Source organism: Dipodomys merriami, unplaced genomic scaffold (assembly GCF_024711535.1).
Source record: "Dipodomys merriami isolate MVZ:Mamm:240054 unplaced genomic scaffold, mDipMer1.0.p SCAF_177, whole genome shotgun sequence".
NCBI lineage: Eukaryota > Metazoa > Chordata > Mammalia > Rodentia > Heteromyidae > Dipodomys > Dipodomys merriami.
In genome coordinates, this window is record NW_027203126.1 from 719562 (window position 1) to 745847 (window position 26286).

General features: G+C 40.1%; 1 protein-coding gene across 8 annotated transcripts in view; it reads right to left on the reverse strand.

Annotated features, from left to right (window-relative positions):
• Positions 1–26286, reverse strand: part of LOC138829837 (ARF GTPase-activating protein GIT2) — a 54439-nt gene that overhangs the window by 15798 nt on the left and 12355 nt on the right. For 2 of the 8 annotated variants that reach the window (XM_070026380.1, XM_070026378.1), the window contains exons 7-14: positions 23606–23700; positions 18032–18077; positions 16823–16871; positions 12789–12861; positions 12442–12539; positions 9851–9962; positions 6044–6186; positions 4154–4303 (exon numbers count right to left, since the gene is read on the reverse strand). In XM_070026380.1, coding sequence (XP_069882481.1) covers positions 4154–4303; positions 6044–6186; positions 9851–9962; positions 12442–12539; positions 12789–12861; positions 16823–16871; positions 18032–18077; positions 23606–23700 — 766 coding nt within the window. Of the gene's footprint in view, positions 1–4153; positions 4304–6043; positions 6187–9850; positions 9963–12441; positions 12540–12788; positions 12862–16822; positions 16875–18031; positions 18078–23605; positions 23701–26286 lie in introns of all 8 variants that reach the window. The other 6 variants (XM_070026379.1, XM_070026376.1, XM_070026384.1 and 3 more) reach the window with 3 other exon arrangements.

Consider the following 26286-nt stretch of genomic DNA (forward strand, 5'->3'; position numbering starts at 1 on the left):
TTTTTATTTATAAAGCATGACCAGTGAAAAATGCACCAATACTGGCTGGTCCTCTTCATTAAATAGCATCCTTTCCAAGCAACTGTTGAATGTGAAAGATCAGAGATAAATCATGCCACGTTGTCAACTTCATTGAAAATTGTATGTAATTTTGAAATAATAACATCTTTGCTATGTACACAAATTCCTTTTTTTTTTGCCAGTCCTGGGGCTTGGACTCAAGGCCTGGGCCCTGTCCCTGAGCTTCTTTTGCTCAAGGTTAGCACTCTACCACTTGAGCTACTTCCAGCTTATTCTGAAGACTTTATTGGAGATAAGAGTCTCAGATTTTCCTGCCTGGGCTGGCTTCAAACCATGATCCTCAGATCTCAGCTTCTTGAGTAGCTAGGATTACAGTGAGCCACCAGTGCCTGAAACGAATTCCATATCTTTACTAGTGCTAAAATTATGTGGAAGTGTAGTTTCCTGCCTCTTGTATAGAAAGAGATCTTCCTCTGGCTTCTTGAAGGGTAAGCTATGAGAGAATGATTGACTGCTTCTACTTCACCAAGGCTTTCGAGGGTGCAATGTGTATCTGCAACCTCCTCTTATAAAGAGAAATATATGCAAAACGATGACAGCTTGGGAGAAATCCCTGCATTCCAGGATACAGACAGGCAGGAGATGCATGTCAAAATGATGTGTTGGGAACCTGAAGCCTTAATGAAATGGTCAAGGTCCAAAGAATGAAAAGCCTAAGTGATCTGAGTCTCTCTGCAGAGGACTTAAGTGTACATGTGTTTAGAAAAAGCCTCTGTTCAGACCCAGGCACTAAAGTCAGAAACTACCCCAACATAGTGCATGATTCTGAAGCACAGTGGTTTATGACTTCTGCTTGGATTTTTCTGGAATGAGCTATAGGATGGAACCGAGATCCTGGTTTTAGTTTTTAAAAAGCTTAGCACTCTGTATTTATAGAGGTGTCCTTGGATAAATTTTGATGATGCATATATGTAATGCATGATATATAACACATATATCATATTATATATGTATATATGCCTGTAAGTTTTTTTGGTTGGTTGTGGGCTTGAACTCAGGAAATATGTGCTGTCTCTGAGCTTTTTTGCTCAAGGCTAGTGGTCTACCACTTTGAGCCACAGCTCCACTTCCAGTTTTTGAGTGGTTAATTGGAGAAAAGAGTCTCACAAGAACTTTTCTACCTGGGCTGGCTTCAAACTATGACCCTCAGATGTCAGCCTCATTACAGGCATTAGCCACCAGTGCCTGGCAATGATGCTTATCTTAATAAGAACCAGACTAAACTCTGTTTGGAAGGAGTATGACAGAAAATAAGTTATGGATGATTCAATAGTTTTGGAAACCAAATGTATTTCGAAGAAATGAAGAGATAATTCATGAACAATGGTAAGTTATTTCACTCTGAAATATTCTTTTTTTTTTTTTTTTTTCTTTTTGCCAGTCTTGGGGCTTTAACTCAGGGCCTGGGCACTGTCCCTGAGCTTCTTTTTGCTCAAGGCTAGCACTCTACCACTTAAGCCACAGTGCCACTTCCGGCTTTTTCCGTTTATGTGGTACTGAGGAATTGAACCCAGGGCTTCATACATTCTAGGCAAGCACTCTATCACTAAGCATATTCCCAGCCTGAAATATTCGTTATCGTGTTCTTGGTACTGAGGTCTGAATTCAAAGCCTCAAGCTTGCCTAGCAAGTGCTTTACCACTTGAGCCATACCCCTAGCCCATTTTGCTTTCACGATTTTTCAGATAAGGTAACCTAGAGCTGGTCTCAGACTACAATCTTGTTTCCTACCTACCAGGAATTTGACTTTTAACTGGGTTGGTGTTGAATTGTGATCCTCCTCATCTCTGTCTCCCAAGTAGCTGAGATTATAAGCATGAACAACCACAGTTAACCTATCACTCTACTTTTTTTCTCTGGGTGCCAGTACTAAGAATTGAACTCAGAGTCTTGAGCTCTTGCTTGGCTTTTTCACTCATAGCTGGAGCTCCACCACTTAAACTGTACCTCCAGTCAGGTTTTCTTGTTTATTGTTTTGCTGGTTAATTGGAGATAAAGAGTCTTGCAGGAAATGGCACTGTGGTTCAAAGTGATAGAGCACTAGCCTTGAGTGAAAAGGCTCAAGGACAGTACCCAGGCCCTGAGTTCAAACCCCACAACTGACCAAAAAAAAAAAGAAAAGAAAAGTCTTGCAGACTTCTCTGCCAGGCTGGCTTTGAATCTCAATCCTCAGATCTCAGTTTTTCAAGCAGCTAAGACTACAGGTGTGAGTTACCAATGACTGGGCACTCTTCAGAGATACAGGGTTATTATTGCTGGTGATTTCTATGAATACTGAAAGAAGCATTATAGAATAAAAAAGATAACCCTTGATAGATTAAAACATGTCAGCATGTTTCAGAAAAAAGTCAACTAAAAGTTTTTAGTCTGATTTACGAGACAAACTATAATCCATTAAGCAAAAATCTATGCCAGAAAAGGCAGGAAAGCTAGGCCCCAGTGGTTCATGCCTATAATCCTACCTGCTCAAGAGGCTGAGATCTGAGGATCATGGTTTGAAGCCAGCCACAGCAGCAGAGTACTAGAGATTCCATCTCCAATCAAGCAGTGGAAAAGCTGGACTGGAGGTGTGGCTCAAGTGGTAGAGTGCCAGTTGTAAACAAAAAAGCGAGAGAAAAAGCCAAGAGAGAGCATGTAGCCCTGAGCTCAAGCTCTAGTACCAGCACCAAAAAAAAAAAAAAAAAAAGGAAAGGAAAGGGCAGAGGAAATGCAAGTCTTGTATGTTACAACAAAGGGGCTGGTCACAGTGGCATATCAGTCTTAAATCAAATCCCAGGTGAAGGTCTACTTTCTTCTCTAGTGAGTACAGTTTAGTTCTTTGGATTTTCTAAGGAAGCAGAATTAAAATGAACCTCATGCCTAAGTCTTGAAAAAGTGTCAATGACAGCATAAAGACACGGGTTACAGACTTTCTGCTTAAGGGAAACTTCTCTCTCTTCTCTCTCTCTCTTTTCTCTCTCTCTTTCAATCTCTCTCTATCTGCAACTCTGGGAACTGAACCTAGGGCCTCATGCATACCAGGTAAATACTCTACCACTTTATGCACCTCACACTCACCTCAAAAAAATCTCATTTCTGAAGGAAACTGAAATATGGGAGCAGTACCCACAAAGTCTTGGGTAATATTTGGCATTTTTCAGCTTCTCTTTCTCTGCCTTCTCCGGAAGAAGTAAACATACATGATCTCCCTTAAATGTATGCTTTGCTAATACTTGCCACACTCCTTTTAGAGACTAAGATAGTCATGCAATTCTGATTCTCTCAAAGGGGAATGAATGACAAAATGCTCAATGTCTAGGACTATCTCTCATTGGTATTTCTTCTTGCTAGTACAGATGGGATTCTCTTACTTACTGAGAATCTACCCTGTAGTAGGGCCTGCTCTAGGCTCTGGGAATACCACAGATAAGTGGTTAAGTCCTAGTGACAAGCAAGTGGGGATTAGGGGTGGGCTGTCAGGGTAAGAGTGGGTAAGAGCTGAGTTACCATTAGCAAAAAAAGCACGCCTGCACGGCGTGGGCTAGGACTTATGTACACATGCCTGCCCAGGCCTTTTGCCCAATCTTATGCATGATGTGATTATTCTTTACAATTAGCAATAGGAAGAATTACATCCTTGCCATGACATCCAGAGCCTCAGGAAGCATACATGTACTTGGGTTATTGGCTCTGGATGCATTTTTCTTTTTCTTTTTTTTAAGTGTTGGAGACTGACCCCAGGGCTTTGAGCTCATATGCTCTGTATCACTGAACTATATCCATGTAAATACTATATCTCTTTTCTTTATTTGTGGTTCTGGGGATAAAACCCAAGAGCTTGAGAATGGAGGCAACCACTTTACCACTGAGCTACATCCCTACCCCTACTCTGGATACATTTGTAAACAAACCTATTTTATTTCCAATATCCACACACAATCTGCTTCCAGAAAGACACTTTGGCCCCAAGATGTCTAAGGCTATAACAGTAACTATTTTTCTTCCCTCTGACCATTAACATAGTGCCTGGGATTGACTTCCTTATACTATGGGATCAAAGAATCAACCGTCCTGGCATTCATTAACATGTTACCTTTTTCTGCATAATTCTCAGCTCGTCACTCAAGTTGTTATTCACCTTCATTAGCTGTTGTATCTTGGCCTCAGAAGCCACTAGGGCGCTTTTGACCTCCATAAATTCCTGCACAGTGACTGGTCCATCTGATAAATCTGAATCTAGGCTCTAAAAATAAATTGGGGAAAATGTTCACAATCTGAGATGATAATGTTAAAGTCTAACAGCTAAAGAATTTCCATTTCTGACTGTGCCAGCTGAATCACAAGTTAAACCAAATCAAGGCTTCTGAGAGTAATGTAAAACTGAAACATAAAAGTAGGGTCCCTATGTTTAAAGTCAATATACTCTGTTGGAGCAGGCAAGCAGGGCTACAAATCTACAATGCTAATGACTGTCTGAGGAAGTCTGTCCTATCTTCACGCCTTTTCTTGCTTATTTTCTTTTCGTACTCATTCTTCTATTAATTAATTCATTCCAACATTATTGCACATTAGGCAGTTTCCAGGTGTGTGGGATGTATCAGAAAATAGGTTCCTGCTTCCATGGTGTTTTCATCCCAGCAGCATTAGGAGAAACATAAAAATAATTAAATATACAATGTGAGTGAAAAGTGATTAGTGCTTTGGAAACATACAGGGAAGGGGGCACAAGAGCTAAAGTAAGAGTATAGGTGAGAGTGCATGTTAGGGAGCTGGGGTGAGCCTTGATTAGAGTCTACAGAGGTGAAGGGATCAGTCAGATGGTGCCCAGAGGAGGAACATTCCAGCAGACTGCAGAGCTCAGCTAGAGGAAGTAGATGTGAAGACAGGAGGAGGGAGCCTGATCAGTCAATGGAGGGAAACTGGCTTCCACTCTGGCAGTCTTGGCAGGGGTTATCTCCTCAATCTGCCAATGGCAGCATGATTCTCACAGTCATGTGAAGCACATCTAAATCCATCTCCCACTTCACACCTCTACATCTCTCTACCTTCCAGTTCTTCCATTCTCAGAATCCATCAAGCACTTTGCAGGCTACTCCTAGGTATCCACAGCAGATGGGCCCTGGAAAACCCTGCTTCCTCCATGGTGCCTCAGGCTTTCCCACTGGGCTCCTCCAAGCCCAGACCCTGAGGTAGCTCATTCCAGCCCACTTGGACCATATAGGAACATCCTAACCAGGTCCCTCCTTTCACATTTGATCTTTGTCCTCTTGCCTCACCTAAAGCTCCTGGGCTCTCACAGCTTCTGACTAAAGCCATAGTTGTTCATTCTCATGTTACATTCTTCCAGTTATAGCTTTGTGTTCTCACCCCCTTTGCCTTTGTGTCCCCCCCCCCCCGCTTTTTTTTTGGCTATTCATAACCATCCTTCTATCCTTCTCCCAACAGCCTTGGCTTTTCTTTCTTTCTTCTCAGACTGCCCTGACCAGTCGTCTTCACAAGCCCAAAGTCCATATAACCTTTAAGGCCTCTCTTATGACCTAGCCATTTACCAAGCCTCCTTAAGTGCTCCCAGGCACTAAGTTTTCTCCTCTCACTCCCCCAGCTTCTGCTTGTGCTTTGTACCTTCCACCATGGTCATCATTCCTCTCCCAGGCAATGGCCTCATTTGGGAAAGTGTTACCCAGGAAGTCACTTAGCAAATATTTTTTGAGTGACTAGAACCTTTCAGTCATGTCTCACAATCTTAACAGAGGCATGACAGCAGTGGGCTGTGACTGCAACTGTCTCAGAGACAAAAGTCTCTATTTTCAAAACATTTTATCCCTTTTCACTGTTCTTTGGCCAGAACTAACAGTAAGCCCAACTTTACCCTCTTAGTACCTGTTGCAGGGCTACCCCTTGAGAGACTGATAGGGTAATTCTACAGGGGAAAGAGTTTTAAGAGAAACATGTCTGCCCTTCTGTGTGAGATGTGTTCTCTCACCTTTTGTCTGTTTGCCTTGCTTGCTGTGGTTTCCAAATCGGTGTCTTCATCTGATGCCACACTGTCATAGTCTGGCTGGTCATTATCTTGACTTTCAATACTGTGCTGGTTATTGATTGTTTTCAGTATGAGCTCCACATTGTCTGTCAGTAGAATCAAGTAACTTACTTCAGGCTTAAAATATTTTTCCTTCCAAAAACCTACTGGCATGACTTTTTGGTTATATTCAATACTAATAGAGGGGTAGTAGAAATATAGAGAAATTTGCCTAGAGAAATATAGGCAAATGAAGATGATTCAGAAAGGAGCTGCTTATTAGATTGAGGAGGCAGGTTCCCAGGTTTGCATACATAGAGCATAGATCCAGATCATGAAGATGTATCAGTACCATTTGATCCTTGTGACATACTTATAAGAAAACGTCGTCAAAACAGAAAGCAAATTAGGACACTGGACCCTTGAAAGTAGGTGCTCAAAGAATAGGGACACTGACATTTAGTTCCTGAATACAAATGAGAATGAGAGAAGAGAAGGTAGAGGAGAAGACGGGGAAGGGCAAGGAAAGGAGGGGTAATCCAATGGACATACAAGTTCTGTTATTAACAATATGTATTCCATATAGAGCAAGGATGGTTTTACAGGCTCTGACATGCTTGGAATAAAAAGGTTCATAAACTACCCAGGACTATCCAATTTCAGGCAGCTAAAGCTAACCACCAATTCCTACTGTTTTCCAGATGACTTGATAACTGATATCTGAGTAATAAATCGTGGCTTTTAAAAGGACTATTTGAATTTTTTAAAATATTTAAACCATTTGATGTGATTATAGAAGTAATAAAGTTTTAATATAAAGAATTTGGAAATTAATGAGCAAGGAAGACAAAAATCATTTCCTCTTTAATGTTTAAACTAATTTTCTTTTTTTTTTTTGTGGGTCACGGGACTTGAACTCTGGGCCTGGGCACTGTCCCTCAGCTCTTTAGCTCAAGGCAAGCTCTCTACCACTTGAGCTGCAGTGCCACTTCCAGTTTTCTGGTGGTTTATTGGAGATAAGAGTCTCACAGACTTTCCTGCCCGGGCTGGCTTGAACCAAGAGCTCAATAGGATAACAGGCGTGAGCCACTGGTGCCCGGCTTAAACTAATTTTTTTGTTTTGTTTAACAGCCTTTTATTTTACAATTAGTATATGCTCATTACCAAAACGCTGGAAAATAAAAAAGAAAGTATATTCTTTAAAAAAAACTCAGGCCGGGCACTGGTGGCTCACGCCTGTAATCCTAGCTACTCAGGAGGCTGAGATCTGAGGATCTCGGTTCAAAGCCAGCCCGGGCAGGAGAGACCGTGAGACTTCTATCTCCAATAAACCACCAGAAAACCGGAAGTGGCGCTGTAGCTCAAGTGGTAGAGCGCTCGCCTTGAGCTGAAGAGCTGAGGGACAATGCCCAGGCCCAGAGTTCAAGCCCCACGACTGACAAAAAAATAAATAAATAAATAAAAAATAAAAAATAAAAACTCAGTATTGGGGGCTGGGAAGGTGGCTCAGTGGTGGAGCGCTTGCCTCGCATGCATGAGGCCCTGGGTTCAATTCCTCAGCACCACATAAGCAAAAAGGAAAAAAAGCTGGAAGTGGCACTGTGGCTCAAGTGGTAGAGTGCTAGCCTTGAGCTAAAGAGCTGAGGGACAGCGCCCAGGCCCAGAGTTCAGGCCCCATAACCGGAACCAAAAAAAAAAAAAACAACTCAGTATTATGAACTTCAAGGTTATTAAATATGTCAAGAAAACTCTGGATTGTGCTTTGATATTTTAGATTGTGCTTTGATATTTTCAATCATGGCTGTCCAATTAGTAGCATAGTGCTAGACACTTAAATTATTAGCATTTTTTATTATACAGTGCTACAATGAATGTCCAAATTTAAACTAATTTTTTAATGTTCTTTTTCTTTCAATTTTATTTCTTTTTTTTCTGCCAGTCCTGGGGCTTGAACTCAGGACCTGGGCACTGTTCCTGAACTTCTTTTGCTCAAGGTAGCACTCTACCACTTTGAACTACTGCACCACTCCTAGTTTTCTGGTAGTGAACTGGAGATAAGAGTGTCATGGACTTCCCTGTCTGGGCTGGCTTTGAACCATGATCCTCAGATCTCAACCCCCTGAGTAACTAGGATTACAGATGTGAGCCACTGGTGCCAGACAATTTTTGTCATTCTTAATAGTGATTTTCTAAAGGGATGCTGTGAAGACTGAATAAATCAATGTGGAACAACCACTGCCCCTATGGAGAACACAGGATTAGGTTCCTAAGAACCTCTGTTCATAGTAGTTTCATTAATCAACCAATATAACTTTTTTTTTCTTTTTTTGTCAGTCGTGAGGCCTGAACTCTGGGCCTGCGTACTGTCCCTCAGCTTTTCAGCTCAAGGCTAGCACTCTACCACTTGAGCCATAGTGCCACTTCTGGCTTTTTCTGCTTATGTGGTGCTGAGGAATCAAACCCAGGTCCTCATGCATGCAAGGCAAGCACTCTACTACTGAGCCATCTTCCCAGCCCAATATATATTTTTATGTGTGATTCTGTTTAACGACATCTCATGTATTAATACTTAATTCATGAACACTGCCTTCATGGTCGAAAGCACTACAAGTCATGCTAGAATTATGCTTACTGTCCAGACGTTCTGTGCATATATAAGGGCTGAAACAAAAAGTCAGTAAGTTATTTTGTTCAGTCTCAGCCAGGAACAAGCATTGATTAGGGGACTATAAGAAAATTTTAGCTGAATTTGCAAATATGTAATTTGCATGTGAGAACCAATTGTATATTATATTTATATAGTATATATTTTTTTGTCAGCCATGGGACTTAAACTCAGAGCAAGAGTACTGTCTCTGAATTCTTTTTGCTCAAGGCTAGGACTTTACTACTTTGAGCCACAATGCCACTTCTGGTTTTCTAGTGGTTAACTGGAGATGAGAGTCTCACGGACTTTCCTGCCTGGGCTGGCTTTGAACTGCCATCTTCAAATCTCAGCCATCTCATTATCTAGGACTACAGGAATGAGCCACTGGCACCTGGCATACACACTGTCTTATATATGTATATAAATATGTTTTAAGGGGGCTGGGAAGGTGGCTCAGTGGTAGAGTGCTTGCTTTGCTTGCATAAGGCCCTGGGTTTGATTCCTCAGCACCACATAAGCAAAAAGCCGGAAGTGGCGCTGTGGCTCAAGTGGTAGAGTGCTAGCCTTGAGCTGAAGAGCTGAGGAACAGTGCCCAGGCTCAGAGTTCAGGCCCCATGACCGGACCCAAAACAACAACAAAAAAAAATGTTTTAAGGGCTCAAGTGGTAAACTGCTTGCCTAGCATCATGAATCCCTAATTTCAAACCCCAGTACCAACTCCCACTCCACATAAATGTTTAACTTACAAAACTGACATTATACTAAACTTGCTAAAACAACCCCCCCCCCATGCAAAAGTCTTTTTTTTCCTTGAGACTAAGTCTGATTATGGAGCTGGGTACGTAGCTATGGCTCACACAGACTTTTGGGTTGATTTCGGGGTACAATTTTATAAGGAGAATAAGAGATCCAATGGGGAAAGGGGAATCATATGTAAGATAAATTTGAATAATAGTTACCAGTTTTGAAATACTTCTAATTTAGCTCAGCTGCAACAGGTAACATTTTGTCAAATTACTAATAAATCATAGGAATGTAAGCTGTTGTTGTCAATGACTGCTATAAATTTAATAGTTAAGACTTAGAAAGCCCAAAGAAGTACACACTTGGAGCTAGATACTTGCCTTTTGAACTGGAGAGAGGACTGCCCTGCTGTCTCCTCTTGGCGTCACTGAGGATGTCGATGACCAACGTAGCAAACTCATGGGCATTAAATCGAGCTAATTTCTGTCTGCCCTAAGGATGAGAATTGGAAATGCAAAAATAAAAACATGCAAAGGTATTTCAATATGACCAAAGAATAACCTATCACAGCAAACATCAAATCAAACATTGTTTTCTATGAGAACTATTTAAAAGCATTTATATAAGAAATCTTCTTAACATTTAAATGCTCACAATCTGTATTTCTTTTCGTTCATATGGATAAAATGACTCTGGCTGGGAATATAGCTCAATGGTAAAGTGCTTGCCTAGTATGCAAGTGGCTCTGGGGTCTATCCTTTTTTTTTTTTTTGACCTGGGCTCTGTTCCCAAGCCTCTCTGTGCCCAAGGCTAGCGCTCTACTACTTGAGCCATAGCACCAGTTCTGGCTTTTTCTGCTTATGTGGTACTGAAGTATCGAACCCAAATGTATGCTAGGCAAGCACATTCCCAGCCCTGGGGTCTATTCTTAACACCACCAAAGTAAGTACATAAACAATATGGTTCTACTTACTGCTTTTCTTCTATTAATGATTTAATTCTGAAGTAGACTCAGTAATAAAAAAAAATTCGAGAAAAATTTCTAACTTTCAGGATAAAGTTATAATCCAGATGTTGAGATTCTTAACAGTCTCTATAGCCATTAGTCATAAAAACAAAAATTCCAGCCATGTGCCAGTGGCTCATGCCTGTAATCCTAGCTACTCAGGCAGAAAAGTCCGTGAGACTCATATCTCCAATAAACTACTCAAGATTTTTAAAAATTAAAAAAAAAAGGCCAGAAGTGGCACTGTGGCTCAAGTGCTAGCCTTGAGCAAAAGAAGCTCAGTGACAGCACCCAGTTCAAGCCCCAGGACCTGCAAAAATAAAATAAAATTTCTTCCTCATCTACTCACCACTTCTTCTTCTCCTGATGGATCTGAAGCTGAACTTCTTTATTTTGCTATACGAGGGATTGAACTCAGGGGCTTTTGTTTATTAGGCAGGCAATCTACCAACTTGAGCCTAACCATCTCCCATACCTCTAGCCTAGCTGAAGTTGTCCTTTTGCCAGTCCTGGGGCTTGAACTCTGGGCCTGCTGTCCTTGAGCTTTTATGCACAAAGCTAGCCTTCTACCACTTAAGCCACAACTCCACTTCCATCTTTTTTTTTTGTAGTGGAGTCTCAGAGACTTTCCTGCCCAGGCTTGCTCTGAAGCCTGATCCTCAGCTCTCAGCCTTCAGAGTAGCTAGGATTTTACAGGTATGAGCCAGCAAGCTAACGATGTTTTATATGCTCTGTTATTATATACTTTGCTCTGTATGTAAATCTATTTCAATTTTATTAGAATATATTCTCAGGGGCTGGGAATGTGGCTTAGTGGTAGAATGCTTGCCTAGCATGCATGAAACTCTGGGTTTAATTCCTCAGTACCACATAAACAGAAAAGCTGGAAATGGGGCTGTGGTTCAAGTGGTAGAATGCTAGCCTTGAGCAAAAGTAGTTCAGGGACAGTGCTCTGGCCCTGAGTTCAAGCCCCAGGACTGGAAAAAAAATGTATGTGTGTATATATATGTATATGCATATGTATATATGTATATATATACACACACATATATATATACACACACATTCTCATACAAGGAACTGAGCAAAAAATGTGCTTAACTTGGAAGCTTTTCAAGCTGATAAATTTCTCTTCTTTTCTTTGTGTCTCCTTTTTTGGTGGCTTTAGGGCTTAAACTCAGGATCTTGCATGTGCCAGACAGGTATACTCCGCCACTTAAGCCACTACTCCATTAGCTTTTTCCTTTTAAAATGGTTGTTGTTTTTTTGAAAACAGAATTCTCAAAATAATTTGTCCTGCCTTACCAACTCCCCCATCCTCCCTCTACCACCCACCATCCTGGGATAATAGGTATATGCAGCATCAAATGCTTTTCTAAAGCATTCTAGAAACTTAAAATCTTTTCTGTAGCATGAGAAAGCCCAACCTGCTCATCATTAGCTTGGAGCTAATGTCAATTTTCCTTCCAGTTGCTTTCTTTGATTACTGGTCAGGTCAAACATTTCTTGCCATCTGTAAGTCATTTATATTTCTTCTATGAAGTGTTTTATATTCATTTTCAATCATTTGCTCCCATCCACCTCTTTTCTTATCAATTTTTGAGTTGCATGTATGTTTATGTATATACAAGATAGTAGATTTTTTTTTTTTTTTGGTTCTGGTCGTGGGGCCTGAACTCTGGGCCTGGGCGCTGTCCCTCAGCTCTTCAGCTCAAGGCTAGCGCTCTACCACTTGAGCCACAGCACCACTTCCGGCTTTTTTCTTTTTGCTTATGTGGTGCTGAGGAATCAAACCCAGGGCCTCAGGCATGCAAGGCAAGCGCTCTACCACTGAGCCACCTTCCCAGCCCCAAGATAGTAGATTTTAATCAATTGAAACACAATACTCATTTTGGAAAAGGGAAATACCATGACATCAACTACTCCTCAAATATCACTACTTAGTTTTCAAATTAAGCCACTTGCCTGGTTTCGTGTTGATGAGTACTCAGGATTGACCGGAAGAAAGGGGACGACGGTTGTCTCAGTTACCAGGGTGCTGTGGTTTTGCGTGGCAAGCCAGACTAGCCAGAGGAAAGAGCCAGAGATAGAATCTCATCACATCTGGGGTGCCACGGCTCCGCTGGGAGGCACAGCTCACACGTTACTAGGGAGACTTGGGGAAGCACACTCTTGAAGCCAACATACGCAAAAGTATATGTTGATACACGCATTAGGAGGACAGGAGAAATTGGGCAAGTAAAACACTGAGGCTGGCAGCTAGACACTGCCTAGTGATAACAGAAGCTTAGGAAAGCCACATGGTAAGTCACCTGCATCAGTCTCTCGCCTGTCAACTTCATCGTAAACATCCATGGCAAGTTCTTCAAACAAATGATTATTTAGCTGAAAGGAAAAAAATATCAGGGATACAAGGGACAATGATTAACACCAGAAGAGGGGACTATGACTTATTCACCATTTTACCTCCAATGTCTATTCAAAGCTAGTGCCTGGTAAATACCCACTATTAAGCAGATAGTATTTCCTCTAGAAACATCTGCCATCCTCAGCAACATTACTGCTCTGTAACACACAAACAGGGTTGCTGCTACTGAAAAGGCACAAAGTAACTAACACATCACCTAAAGGCAGGCTCATTCTCTGCTCTCTTTTGACAGTACTGTCTCTTCTGCCCTTCAGGGCATTTGTCAAGCCCCCCAAAAGTAGGCAATCCCAAGTCCTGGTAGGACAAAGAAATGAAAATGTGCTGACAGAGTGGATAAAAAGCACTCAGGCAGCAGTCCTCCTAGCAAATCATAACCTGACTAACCAGCATGTTGTATGGTGTCAGCTCATGACACAAACACCACACAGACAGAGGGGGCTAACTGACAGCAGCCAGGGACAGGGATGGGATGGGGGCGATCTCTTCCCAACTCAGACAAGTACAAGCCCCTGCCAAGGCAGCTCCAGCTGTATCCTTTCTGCCTCATGAAACTCATCCTGACACTTGCACTTTTTAATGTTCCCTGCTCTGTGAGGGCAGATGCTGAGTTTGTTATACTTCCCACTACATAGCTCCCATCTGCAAATAGTACATGCAACTAAGGAAATATTCACTCAGGCTGATTTGAATATCTTTTATGCAGCCATTTAAAATGTTGGTTACAGAGCTAGACATGAGGGGATATAACTTCAACCCCAGAACTTAGCAGACTGAACCAGGAAAATCACAAGTTCCAGGCCAGTCTGGATTACATAAGTAGGAAGCCAGCCTGGGCTACAGTGAGACTTGTTCTCAAAAACCAAAACAATTGGGCTGGAAAGGTAGCTCAGTGGTACTGTTTGCCTTGCATGCATGAGGCCCTGGGTTCAATTCCTCAGCACCACATAAGCAGAAAATGCTAGAAGTGGTGCTGTGGCTCAAGTGGTAGAGCACTAGCCTTGAGCTGAAGAGCTGAGGAACAGTACGCAGGCCCAGAGTTCAGGCCCCACGACCAACCAAAAAAAAAAAAAAACACAACAGTTTAAATATAAAATTCCTATAACTATATGGTGTTATAAATATAAAACAGGTACAAAACAATCTGTTTTGAAAAAATAACTGAAAAAACCCTCCATAACACTGAGTCTGAGTTGATTAAGAACTAGTAATTGAGGATCATTTCAGCATCTTTGATTTTTAATTACATTTTTAATTAAAAATGTAAAAGTCTGTTTCTAGACAAGATAATAAGGTTGGGAACTTGAATGTGCTTAGGAAATACCTTCTTTCTCTAAGGAACAACAAACTGATGTTATTGGAAATACCTTGTTTCTTTCTCTAAGGAACAACAAACTGATGTTATTATCACTTAACAATGACAACAGCCAACATTGACTAGGGGCTACATCTGAGTTACTATGTTTACATCATCATATTTAATACAACCACTTCTATGAAGATAGGATTTACCACTGTTCCACTGCACACACAAGAACACTAAGGCATAGAAGTTAGTAGGTAGCTCAAAGCCACAAAGCTAATTAGCGAAAAAACTAAGATTCAGGTTTAAGCCTCTTAAAATGTTAACATTTACTAAGTCATATATACATTGATCTCTGTTATAGTTCTCTTATTAGGAAGAAAGGAGAAAAGAGAGGGAGAGATGGAGGCAGGGAGGGAAGGTAGGGGGAAAGAGGAAGAAAGAAAGGGAGGAAGGGAGGTGGGAAGGGAAGAGAGGAGAGGAGGAAGATAATGTAGAATGAATGCTATTCTGGCATTGTTTAAGCAGCTACCTTCAAGGAAACCACCAAGTCATAACAGCTGATAAAGGCAGCTCCCTCTTATCTAGTAGTTCTAGTCTGATAGTGTATTCTAATTTAATAGTGCTGTTGGTCTAAGGATGCCCTACTATATAATTTTCTGCCTTTTCCAGGGGACACCACCAACTTACAGGGTTGGATAAGGTGCTTTGCAGGGCCAAGGGGTACACCTGATCAATCTGACCTACACCCTGAGTTCTTGAGAACCATATCAAACTCTGACCAAGATATTTAATGCCTGCTGCATGCTAGACACTATAGACATCATCTCAGCTTTCATGGTTTCTAACCTAGCAAATACCAGAAGAGTCAAAGAGAATCTGGATTTTATCAAGGTAAGTTATATGTAAGTTTATGAGTAATTAAAATGAAACCACACTGGGAGCTTGTTGCTCACACTAGTAATCCTTGCTACTCAGAAAATTGAGACCTGAGGATCGTGGTTTGAAGCCAGCTGGGCAGGAAAAGTCCAAGAGACTCTTTTCTCCAATTAACCATGAAAAAGCTGGTAGTGGAGCTGTAGCTCAAATGGTAGAGCACTAGCTTTAAGCAAAAAAACTCAAGGACAGGGGCTGGGAAGCTGGCTCAGTGGTAAGAGCGCTTGCCTTTCATGCATGAGGCCCTGGGTTCAATTCCTCAGCACCACATAAACAAAAAGAAAAAAGCCAGAAGTGGCGCTGTGGCTCAAGTGGTAGAGCACTAGCCTTGAGCTGAAGAGCTGAGGGACAGTGCCCAGGCCCAGAGTTCAGGCCCCACGAACGGACCCCCCCAAAAACAACCCACAAAAAAAAACCCTCAAGGACAGCACCCAGACCTTGAGTTAAGCCCAGGACTAGCAGGAAGGAAAAAAAAAAAAAAAGGAAACCATGTGATATTTTGTGCTTCCAAAATATATTATCTTAATCATCTTTATACTATATGAGCTCCTAGTTTAAGAAAGGCAATAAAACACAGACACACAAAACCATATATATAGAACAAAGAGACACCAGACAAATTACATAAAACACATTTATTTCATAATACAGTTAAATACTAATAAGGGCAAGTTAATTTTATGTTATTTAATATATGAGGTTTCTAAGAAGGATCTTTTGTGAAAGGGGGAATGAGCAGAAAGTCACAAATTAGGGAAGCTGCCATTTCAGAGTAGGGCTCTGGGTGAGCTGCTCCCTACACTATAGAGAATGCTAAAAGTTATGTTAGCTGGGTAAGGCAAATGTGCAGACAGAATAAGATTCCTAGAAAAGGATTTAAAGACAACAGCTCTTGGTCTCAGAAAGTGTTAACCCATCAACATATGAGACACATACATACAGAACCAGATGGAAAAGTAAGACAAGCTCTGAAAGGTGAGAGTTGGATGGCATTCCTTAAAGGTCACAGAAAGAAGCTATAAATCTTGGATCTGATCCACAAAACAATGAGGACAATCTGGTGGCTACAGTGGCCAGGAAGCACCCTTTGAGGCTTCACGTGAAGGAGTGGACAAAGGGAAATTGTTCTTGGAGTAGTCAGTTTTCTGGGGCTGAGGCTGAGGTGGGAAGTTTATAAAGACACAGATAAAAATGACTTTCAGATATATATGAGTCTGGACCTAAGGTCACGGCCAGCTTTAAAAATGTTTGGATCAATGGTAGAGATGGGCAATGAGAGTTACACCATGGCATAAGTGAATACAGAACTCATCACCTTGCCAGCATCAACTTTTAACATTCCCTAGCATCCTATGTGGCTACCAGAAGTAATTCCAGGGAAAGAAACAGGGAACTCTCCTGAGGGAAACCAACTTCCTAATAACATAGGTGCAGGTTTCACTCTTAACATGACAGAAAAATGGGCGTATTTGAGGCAGAGCCAGTGAATTAGATATGCTAAAGTTAATTGTGCTTTTGGACTTGTTACATATAACAGTGAACTCAACAATCTGTTTCTAATTTAACATCACCTCAAAACATGAAATAAAGTCATCAAATGTAATGGGTAACTTGGACTGACAATAGGTACCACTGGATACATGAATTCCCGTAATAGTGTCCACCAGTAAAGAGATACTCACAGACTGAAGTTTCTTCTTAGCAGCTTTTGCCAATTCAGACAAATCCAGGCTGCTAAGAAAATGTACAAAACAAGTAAGCAAAGAAATAGAACCACATTTGTGAAGTCTGTAGAAGATTAAGATACTCAGGTTATGAAAATATTATTACAGTTAATGAACACTGTCCAACTCAAGCATTCTATAGTCGAAGAGATAAGTAAGGAAATGGAAATAATCTGGCCAAAGTAACTCATTCTAGAAATACAATAGTTATATAAAATGGTAGAGAAAAAAAATTGCCCACCAAATCAATGACAAAACAACTGCTAGCTTAATCTTTAGGCCCTTATGTAAGTATTGAAGTATTAAAGAGCTGTGGATGTGACTCAGTGGTAGAATTTCTACCTATCATGCATGACGTCCTGAGTTCCATCCACAGCACCATCAGAAAAAATAAAAAGAAACTGTGAAAAACTGGAATGGCAAGATTGCATCTAGAATAGTAGGTAATCATTTCATAAACCCCTGACAGTATTTGTACAAAGCCTAAATAGGATTTAAGGTTCATTCCTGTAACAATGACCTCATCTGATTTCACACAGCAAAGTTGGCCTTGTATCTGTTCAGCCTATCAGCTAAGAATTGCTTTTATATTTTTAAATGGTTGGGGAAGAGAAAGAATAACAGTTCATAAAATGTGAAAGTTTAATGAAATTCAAGAGTCAGTATCCAGAAATAAAATTTTACTGGAAAAAGACATGCCCATTTTTACTCAGTGCCCAATTTTTGCTCAATGCTTTTGTCTACAATGGTAAAGCTGAATAGCTACCATAGGCTGTATGGCTCAGAGCCTAAAACACTCATCTGGGCCCTAGATGAAAGAGGTTTACTGATCACTTATTATGGACAAAGAACAGAAACTCCATGACCCAGAAATATTTGTATATATAATCTATTAATACAATGTACTATCATAACTGGTTAAAACTGTGGTTATTATTACTGACTCCAATTTCCTTATTAATAAACTAGTTACTTGTATGCTTTCAAACTTAAGTTTTATATGGTGGTTTACTTACAGCAGTCTTATTTCCACATTGTATAGCCGTAAAAGAGAAAAATGTATGGGCTTTGTTAAAACACAAATAAAATATACTGCTCAAGCACTATATCACCAGGGAAATATTGGGGAGGGGGCAAATAAAATCGACTGGTATCCAATTGCCTTACCTGTCTGCCATTTGAGGTATTATAAAGTGCTGTCCATTTTTGTGATCTGAAACAGAAACCAACATTTTATTCATAGAAATACTCGTAAGGTCTGTAAAAGAACATGCTCATTATTTTCTCAATTTAAATTTTACAGTTAATATTTCCTGCAACTATGAATTTAGGATAACAGTAGTTGCCAGATTAGCTACAAATCCCTGAAAAACTGTGCAGAATCAAGAATCACCTCTTTTGATTTTTGTTGGTCCTTTGGCTTGAACTCTGAGCCTGGGTACTGTCCCTTAGTTCTTCAGCTCAAGAATAGTGCTCTACCACTTGAGCCACAGCACCACTTCCGGTTTTCTGGTAAAGGCAGGAGCCTTCACCTCCTCTTTTGTTAGACATCATTCAGTAGAAAACCGAAGCTCAGCCAAAAGTTGTAAGTGCACCCCCAAGATAACAGATGATCTTTAGCCATGGAAAAATGTTGAGGGAGATGAATTAACTCCTGAGTAACTAGGATTACAGGCACGAGCCACCTGTCCCCAGCAATATTAAATTTTGTAATAATATTAAAAACAAAGCCTGGACCTGGTGGTTCACACCTGTAATCCTAGCTATTCAGGAGGCTGAGATCTGAGGGTTGCAGTTCAAAGCCAGCCCAGGCAGGAAAGTCTGTGAGACTCTTATCTCTAATAAACCACTAGAAAACTGGAAGTGGTGCTGTGGCTCAAGTGGTAGAGCGCTTGCCTTGAGCTGAAGAGCTGAGGGACAGCGCCCAGGCCCAGAGTTCAAGCCCCATGACCAACCAAATTTAAAAAAAAAAAAAAAAAGAACTTTAATATTAAGAACTTTAATTCAAGATCGCAAAGACTCTCCCCAATATTTTGTTCTAAAAGTTTTATAGTTTAGGTTAATATTTAAGACAATGACCCAATTTAGTTATTGTGTGTGTGTGTGTGTGTGTGTGTGTGTGTGTGTGTGTGTGCGCGCGCGCACACGCACACACACACACACACACACATTTGTACTGACACCCGATGTTAGGGTCTCATGCTTTCTTAGGGTTTGTTTGTTTTTTTTTTTTGTTCAAGGCTGCACTTTACCCTTTGAACCACAGTTCTATTTTGGCTTTTTTACTTGGAGGTTAAGTCTCTCAAATGTGTATGGCTTGGCTTTGAACCTCTATCTTCAAATCTCCGCCTTCTAAGTAGATAGGATTAAAGGCATGAACCAAAAGCCTCCAGCATTAATTACTGTTTTTTGGCCTATTTTTTTTCAAATTGGTGATACTGGATTTAAACTTAGGACCTTGTGCTTGCTACACAGATACTCTATTGCCAAATGATTTCCTCCAAAGCTTTATTAAGCTAATTATTTTTTTCTTTCTTCCTGACTGGACATGAATCTAGACCTCAATCCTCCTATTTTCCACTTCCTCCTGGTATAAGAGTTGCATGTCACCATGCCCTGCCTGCTTCTTTCACTGAAATGAAGTCCTGTGGACTTTTCTTCTTGGGCTGGCCTGGAATCACAGTCCTCCTTACCTCAGCCACCCATGTAATTAGGACCCAAGCATGCTCCACCATGCCCAGCAATAAATTGAGAAAGGGTTCCTGGACTGACCTCAAATCATAATCCTTCCAATCTCAGCCTCTCAAGTAGTTAGAACTACAAGTATGAGACAAAGGCACTGGGCTTGTGCTAATGTTTGTATAAAGTTTAAGATTTTGGATTGAAAAGTTCATTCTCTTGCCATGGAGTCCAGTTGTTCCAATATGGTATGTTCTGCTGAATTACCTTTGCACTTTGGTCAAAAACATTTATGAACTGATAATTTTATAACCGATATGTCTTTTTCTGAATTCCCTATTGACCCATGTGTTTACTACTTCAATACCACTGTGTCTTACATACTATAGAGTTTTCTGTAAGTCTTAGAATTTAGTGTCTCATGTAACTGTAACCCCTCTGTACAGTATTTTCACAATAAAAACTTATTTTAAAAAAAGAAGTTAGTGTGCTTCTTTCCACAATATCCTTTTGTTAAACGGTCTTGACTAGTCTAATTCCTTTGACTTCCTGTTTTAGAATCAGAATATCTGTATCCAAGAAAACTCTTGAATAGAACTTATATCCTATATCGTGGAGAACTGACACATTGGATATATTGAATTTACCAATCTGTAAATACTGCATGTGTCTCCGTGCATGTGCATATGTACATACATACATACATATATATAATTTTGAGGGGAGGTAAGGTATATACCTAAGTATTGGGAACTATTATAAATACTGTTTTTCTAGTTTCAGTTTCCAACTGTTCACTGCTAGTCTAAAACATAAGATTTTGGGCTGTGGACTTTGTATTCTGTAATCCTATTAAATGCAATAGTCTTAAGCATTTTTATATAGGTTCCTTGGGATTTTCTACATAGAAATTATGTTATTACAGGTAGAAGAGTTTTATTTTTCCCTCTTCAATGTCTTTTATCTACTTTTCTTGCCTTCACATGGAGTAATCAGGATTTCTAGTGTGATACTGATAGGAGTAGTGAGATTGGACATACCAGCATGATTCCATATCTGAGAGCAAAAGTATCAGGTTAAGTAAGCCCCATCTGTTCCTAATTTGATAAGATTTTTTAAAAATCATGAATGATGTCAATTTTGGCTGAATGTCTTTTTCTATATCAACTGATGATTGCATAATTTTTCTTTTATTGTGCTAAGGCGATGTGGATTAGCTGATTTCCAAATAATGTATGAATCAGGCTTCCATATGGGAAATTCCTCTTGGTTTTATATTTATACATATATATTTTGGTTGTAATGGAGTTCGAACTTCAGGCCCTGTGTTCATTCATCAGCTTGTTTGCTTGGCTGGCATTCTATCAATTGAGCCATGTTTCCAGTCAAGCTTTTTGCTATATATTTTGTAGATGAATGTCTCAGACTTTTCTGCCTGGGCCATGAACAGATTTCTCTCTCACTCAGCCTCCTGAGTAGCTATAATGATAGAAGCAAGCCACCATTGACTTGTATTTTTCTTTTTATATATTGTTGGATTTAATCTGCTAAAACTTGGTAAGGACTTTTTTTCTATGCTCATGAAGCTTAGTTTTTTGTACTGACTGCAGTAATCATACTACCTCTCAACAAATATGAGAGGTACTCTTTCTCCTATCTTTGTGGGCCTTGGTTTTATATTTTATATTTATATTTTAAAATACGAAACCAAATTCTTTGAAATAAGGATTTATAGGGCTGGGAATGTAGCTCAGTGGTAGGCAGCTTAAATTAACATGTAGGTTTAATTCCCAGCACCATAAAAAGAAAAATAATATATCATAATTACATTATCTCCTTTTAGGAGAGGTATTGGTAGTCTGTGGCTTTCAAGGAATTAGTTCATTTTATCTAAGCTGTCCTAATTATGCAATTATTTGCAGTGACAGGGATTAAACCCAGGGACTTGGATATGCTAAGCAAGTGCTTTTCCATTGAACTACATTCAAAGATATTTTTTAGCCAGGTGCTCATGGCTAATGCCTGTAATCCTAGCTACTCAGGAGGCTGAGATTTGAGGATCAAGGTTTGAAGCCAGCTTGAGCAGAAAAGTCCATGAAACTCTAATCTCCAATAAACTACTCAGAAATGCCAGAAGTAGGGCTGTGGCTCAAATGGTAGAGAGCTAGCCTTGAACACAAAGCAGCTTAGGAACAGCACCCAGGTCCAGAGTTCAAGCCCTAGGACCAGTAAAAAAAAAAAAAAAAAAAGCTATTTTTTATTATCCTTTAAAGTTATTTTCCCCTCTCAGGTGGTGTTTAAGTGATTTCTACATCTTTGTACTCTTTCCTTTTTATAAAAAGCAGTATGACAAGACATCTGTCAATCTTATTGGTCTTTATAAATAATCTGTTTTTGGTTTCATTGTTTTTTATCTATTTTCCTCTTCCAATTTCTTTGATTCCCACTCTATTATTTCCTGTTTTCTGTGTGCTTTGTGTTTATTTTTTCCTTTTTCAGTTTCTTTGGAGGAAGCTTGATTTTCAACTTTTTTCCCTAGTTAAATCATTTAATGACATAAATTTCCCTATACCATTATGCTAGCTACAATTTGATACTTTCATTTAGTTGAATATATTTTCTAATTTTTCTAATTCTCTTTGAAACTTCCTTTTGGACCCATGGAAGTGTGTTGTTTGATTTCTAAGCAGTTGAATACTTTAAAGTCGATTTCTAGCTTTATTCCAGTATGGCCAGATAATAAAATGCTTTGCGGGCACCTAATTCCTTTAGATTTTCTATGGTCCTTTTAAGCACCAGATGGCTTACCTTGTTCAAGAGCATATGTACTCAGATAGAATATTCTATATCATCCAGAACCAGTTGATTTGGGGTTTGATTAGAACTCCATCTTTACTGTCTACCCTATTGTTATATTTTTAAAAAGATACATGTTGAACCAGGCTGGTGTCTTAGTCCTGTAATCCTTGCTACTTAGAATACTGAGATCATGGTTCAAAGCCAACCTAGGTGGAAAAATCTCTGTGGACATTATACACCAGGGGTTGGCAAACATTTTATATATGTGGCCACACAGTAAATATTTTTTTTTTTGTCGGTCATGGGGCTTGAACTCTGGGCTTGGGCGCTGTCCCTCAGCTCTTCAGCTCAAGGCGAGCGCTCTACCACTTGAGCTACAGCGCCACTTCCGGTTTTCTAGTGGTTTATTGGAGATAGGAGTCTCACGGTCTTTCCTGCCCGGGCTGGCTTTGAACCGCGATTCTCAGATCTCAGCCTCCTGAGTAGCTAGGATTACAGGCGTGAGCCACCGGCGCCCGGCCCACACAGTAAATATTTTAGGCTTTGTAGCAAGCTGCCACAACACGCTATCTATTCAATTCTGCTGCTGTTGTTTGAAAATAGCCATAAATAGGAATAAGTAGGCAGGTATGGTTAGCTTATAATAATTTCATTTAATAAAATGAGTTGGTTCACAGAACATAGTTTGCTCCCTTGTTGCATATTACAAATAGCAAGGCTGGTTAAATGGCAGTTCATTTCTGGACTTTTGTCCATCTTTAGATGGAAGAATACAAATAACAAGGGTTACTGCTTTGCTTTTTCATTGCTAGTCCCATGATGTTTAAGAACTGTAGTACACATTCAGCTTTGATTTGGTTATGTTCTTTGATTCTTCAGTCTCTTCTCTAGAGCTACAACGAAGTTTTAACAACTAAAAATTCAAGGAGACTGGATCAATTTTATATCTTTTACACTAAACTGGAAAAACTACAGTGAAAAAGCTGGGCTTGGTGGCTTATACAGATAATGTTACACCCGTGAGGTGGAAGCAGGAGGTTTCTGAAGTCAGGGCCAATTGGGTTGCATGGTAAGACTCTATCATGAAACAAAACAAAACAATTCTACAGCTCTCTTACCCTTTCAAATAAAAAAAAAAAACTTTATTAACCATTTTCTTTAGGATATGTTAATACAGAGGTTATTAAAAAAAAGTTACCCAACTTGTTTTTCCAGAATGTTCTAGACTTGGAGATGTGGTAAGGTTGTTGTCCTTTTACTCACCTGGTTTCCTGCCACAGAGATAGAAGGCCAGTCTGTCAGTCAGCTCATACTGTATTTCTACAAGGCGCTCTGCCAGTTCATGGTGCCCTCCTTGCCTACCAAAAAAAATCCACAAAGATCCATTGAAACTGCACTAGTCACTGACTTTTGAGTATAACAGTACAAAGACATCCCAAGACACCTGAGCACTTTATCAAACATGATGTTTTAGAATAATCAACCTTTGTCTATAGATTGTTAAGATCTACTTTGAGTTCCACCTTTGCAAACTGGGTTGTTAGTTTTGTTTTTTTTTTTCTTTTTCCACCCCTAGTATCCTCTTTCCTTTATTCTATTCCAAATAGAATACTTAATAAATTTAAGGACTTATGAGAGGGATAAAGACAAACCTCATTTACGTGAGAAAATAAAATTAATGGTTGAGGGTAGAGATTCCCAAAAGTTAATCAGTGTTTCCAGAAAGATACAATGTCCAGGCCTCATCCCTCTGGAAAGCTGAGGACATGGCCCAGTAATAGAGCACTTGCCTAACATGCACAAAGCCTAGCACTACAAAAATTAGACATACACCCAAAAGGTGTCACCTTACTCCTTGGAAATTCTCAATCAGTATTAAATGGGCCCAGGCAGCAAGATTTTGAATGCTCCTTCCCCCAGGTAATTCTGGTGTGCCCAGTCAAGTCTCGGTGACAGTCTAGAAACCTCTTCAAGGACTAATTCAGGAAGAAATAGGCCAACCTACTGAAGAATTCATATATGCAGCTACTTTTACTTCTTTATCTTCAATATCCATGACAAAAAATATTGTCTTTTCTCACTCATGAAATAAATATTTGATTGTCTCCCTCCCCCCCACCCCCTGCTTTTTTTGGTGTTAGTATCTGGACTTGGAATTCAGGGCTTGGAGTTCTCATTTGGCTTTCATTTTTCTTTCTTTCTTTTTTTTTTTTTTGGTCAGTCGTGGGGCTTGAACTCGGCTTGGGTGCTGTCCCTGTGCTCTTTAGCTCAAGGCGAGCGCTCTACCGCTTGAGCCACAGTGCCATATCTGGTTTTCTAATGGTTTATTGGAGATAAGAGTCTTATGGACTTTCCTGCCCGGGCTAGCTTTGAACTGCGATCTTCAGATCTCAGCCTCCTGAGTAGCTAGGATTACAGGCCTGAGACACCGGTGCCTGGTTCGTTTGGCTTTCTTGCTCACAGCTCTCTACCACTTGAACCATATCTCCAGCCCTCCAAATATTTATGTCTCTCAGGATCTTTTAGTAACACAACATATAAATTATTATAAGAGACTACCGTGGGCTTTCTTCTTCAAAGACCAAATATACTTTCAGTTAGTTTCTCTTCTCACCATTCAAGGCACTGCAGACTACCTTCCAATTTAGTGCACATCTTTTTAACATACACATGGTGTTTTCTCTCTTTCTCTCTCTCTCTGCAATACTGATGTTTGAACTCAGGGCCTCAGGCTTTCCGGGGAGGTAGCTCTATCACTTGAGCCATGCTCTAAGCCTTTTTTGCTATTTTGTGTTATTTTTACAGGTAGTCTTGAGTTTTTAGTCTGGGGACAACCTCAGACTTCAATATGTTTATTTATAGCCTCCCTCAAATAGCTGGTACCACAGATAAATACCACCATCATGACCAGGTTATTGGCTGAAATAGGGTCTGACTAATCTATTGCTCAGTCTGGCTTCCAATTGTAACCCTCTAGATCTCCATCTCCTAAGATAGCTGAGATTACATGTATGAACCATCTCACACAGCAGGTTTTTTTGCTTTTGTTTTTTACATTTGTACATCATGACCCCATCTCACAAACAAAAACACATACCATAATGAAAGAGGTGATATCGATCAAGACGCATTGTACTTACAAAATGATTTGTTGAATGGTAACCCCTTTGTACAATTTTTTTTTGCTGTTGTTGTCAGTTGTGGGGCTTGAACTCAGGACCTAAGTGCTGTCCCTGGGCTTCTTTGTGCTCAAGGCTAGCTCCACTTCCAGTTTTTGAGGGGTTAACTGGAGATAATAGTCTCATGAGGACTTTTCTGCCTGGGCCGGCTTTGAACCATGATCCTAAGATCTCAGCCTCCTGAGTAGTTAGGATTTTAGGTGTGAGCCACCAGCACCCAGCTGTATAACTACTTAAATATAATAAAATATAAACAAATTTTCAAAAATTTAAAGAACTACACAGAGATTATCCATATGTTTGCCATAAAAAATTTATAGTTAACCAGGTGCTGGTGGCTCACACCTGTAATCCTAGCTACTCAGGAGGCTGAGATCTGAGGATCATGATTTGAAGCCAGCCCAGGCAGGAAAGTCTGTGAAACTCTTATCTCTATTTAACCACCAGAAAACTGGAAGTGGAGCTATGGTTCAAAGTGGTAGAGCACTAGCCCTGAGAAGAAAGGCTCAGAGACAGTGCCCAGGCCCCCAGTTCAAGCCCCATGACTGCAAAAATAAATAAATAAATACCGTTTACCTTTTAGTACACTAAGCACATCTATCTATACCAATGACTAATTTAAAATTTACTTCATTTAAAAAAAAATGTTGGGCTGGGAAGTTGGCTCAGTGGTAAAGCACTTGCCTTGCATGCTTGAGGCCCTGGGTTCGATTACTCAGCACCCATAAGCAAAAAAGCAATCCAGAAGTGGTGCTGTGGCTCAAG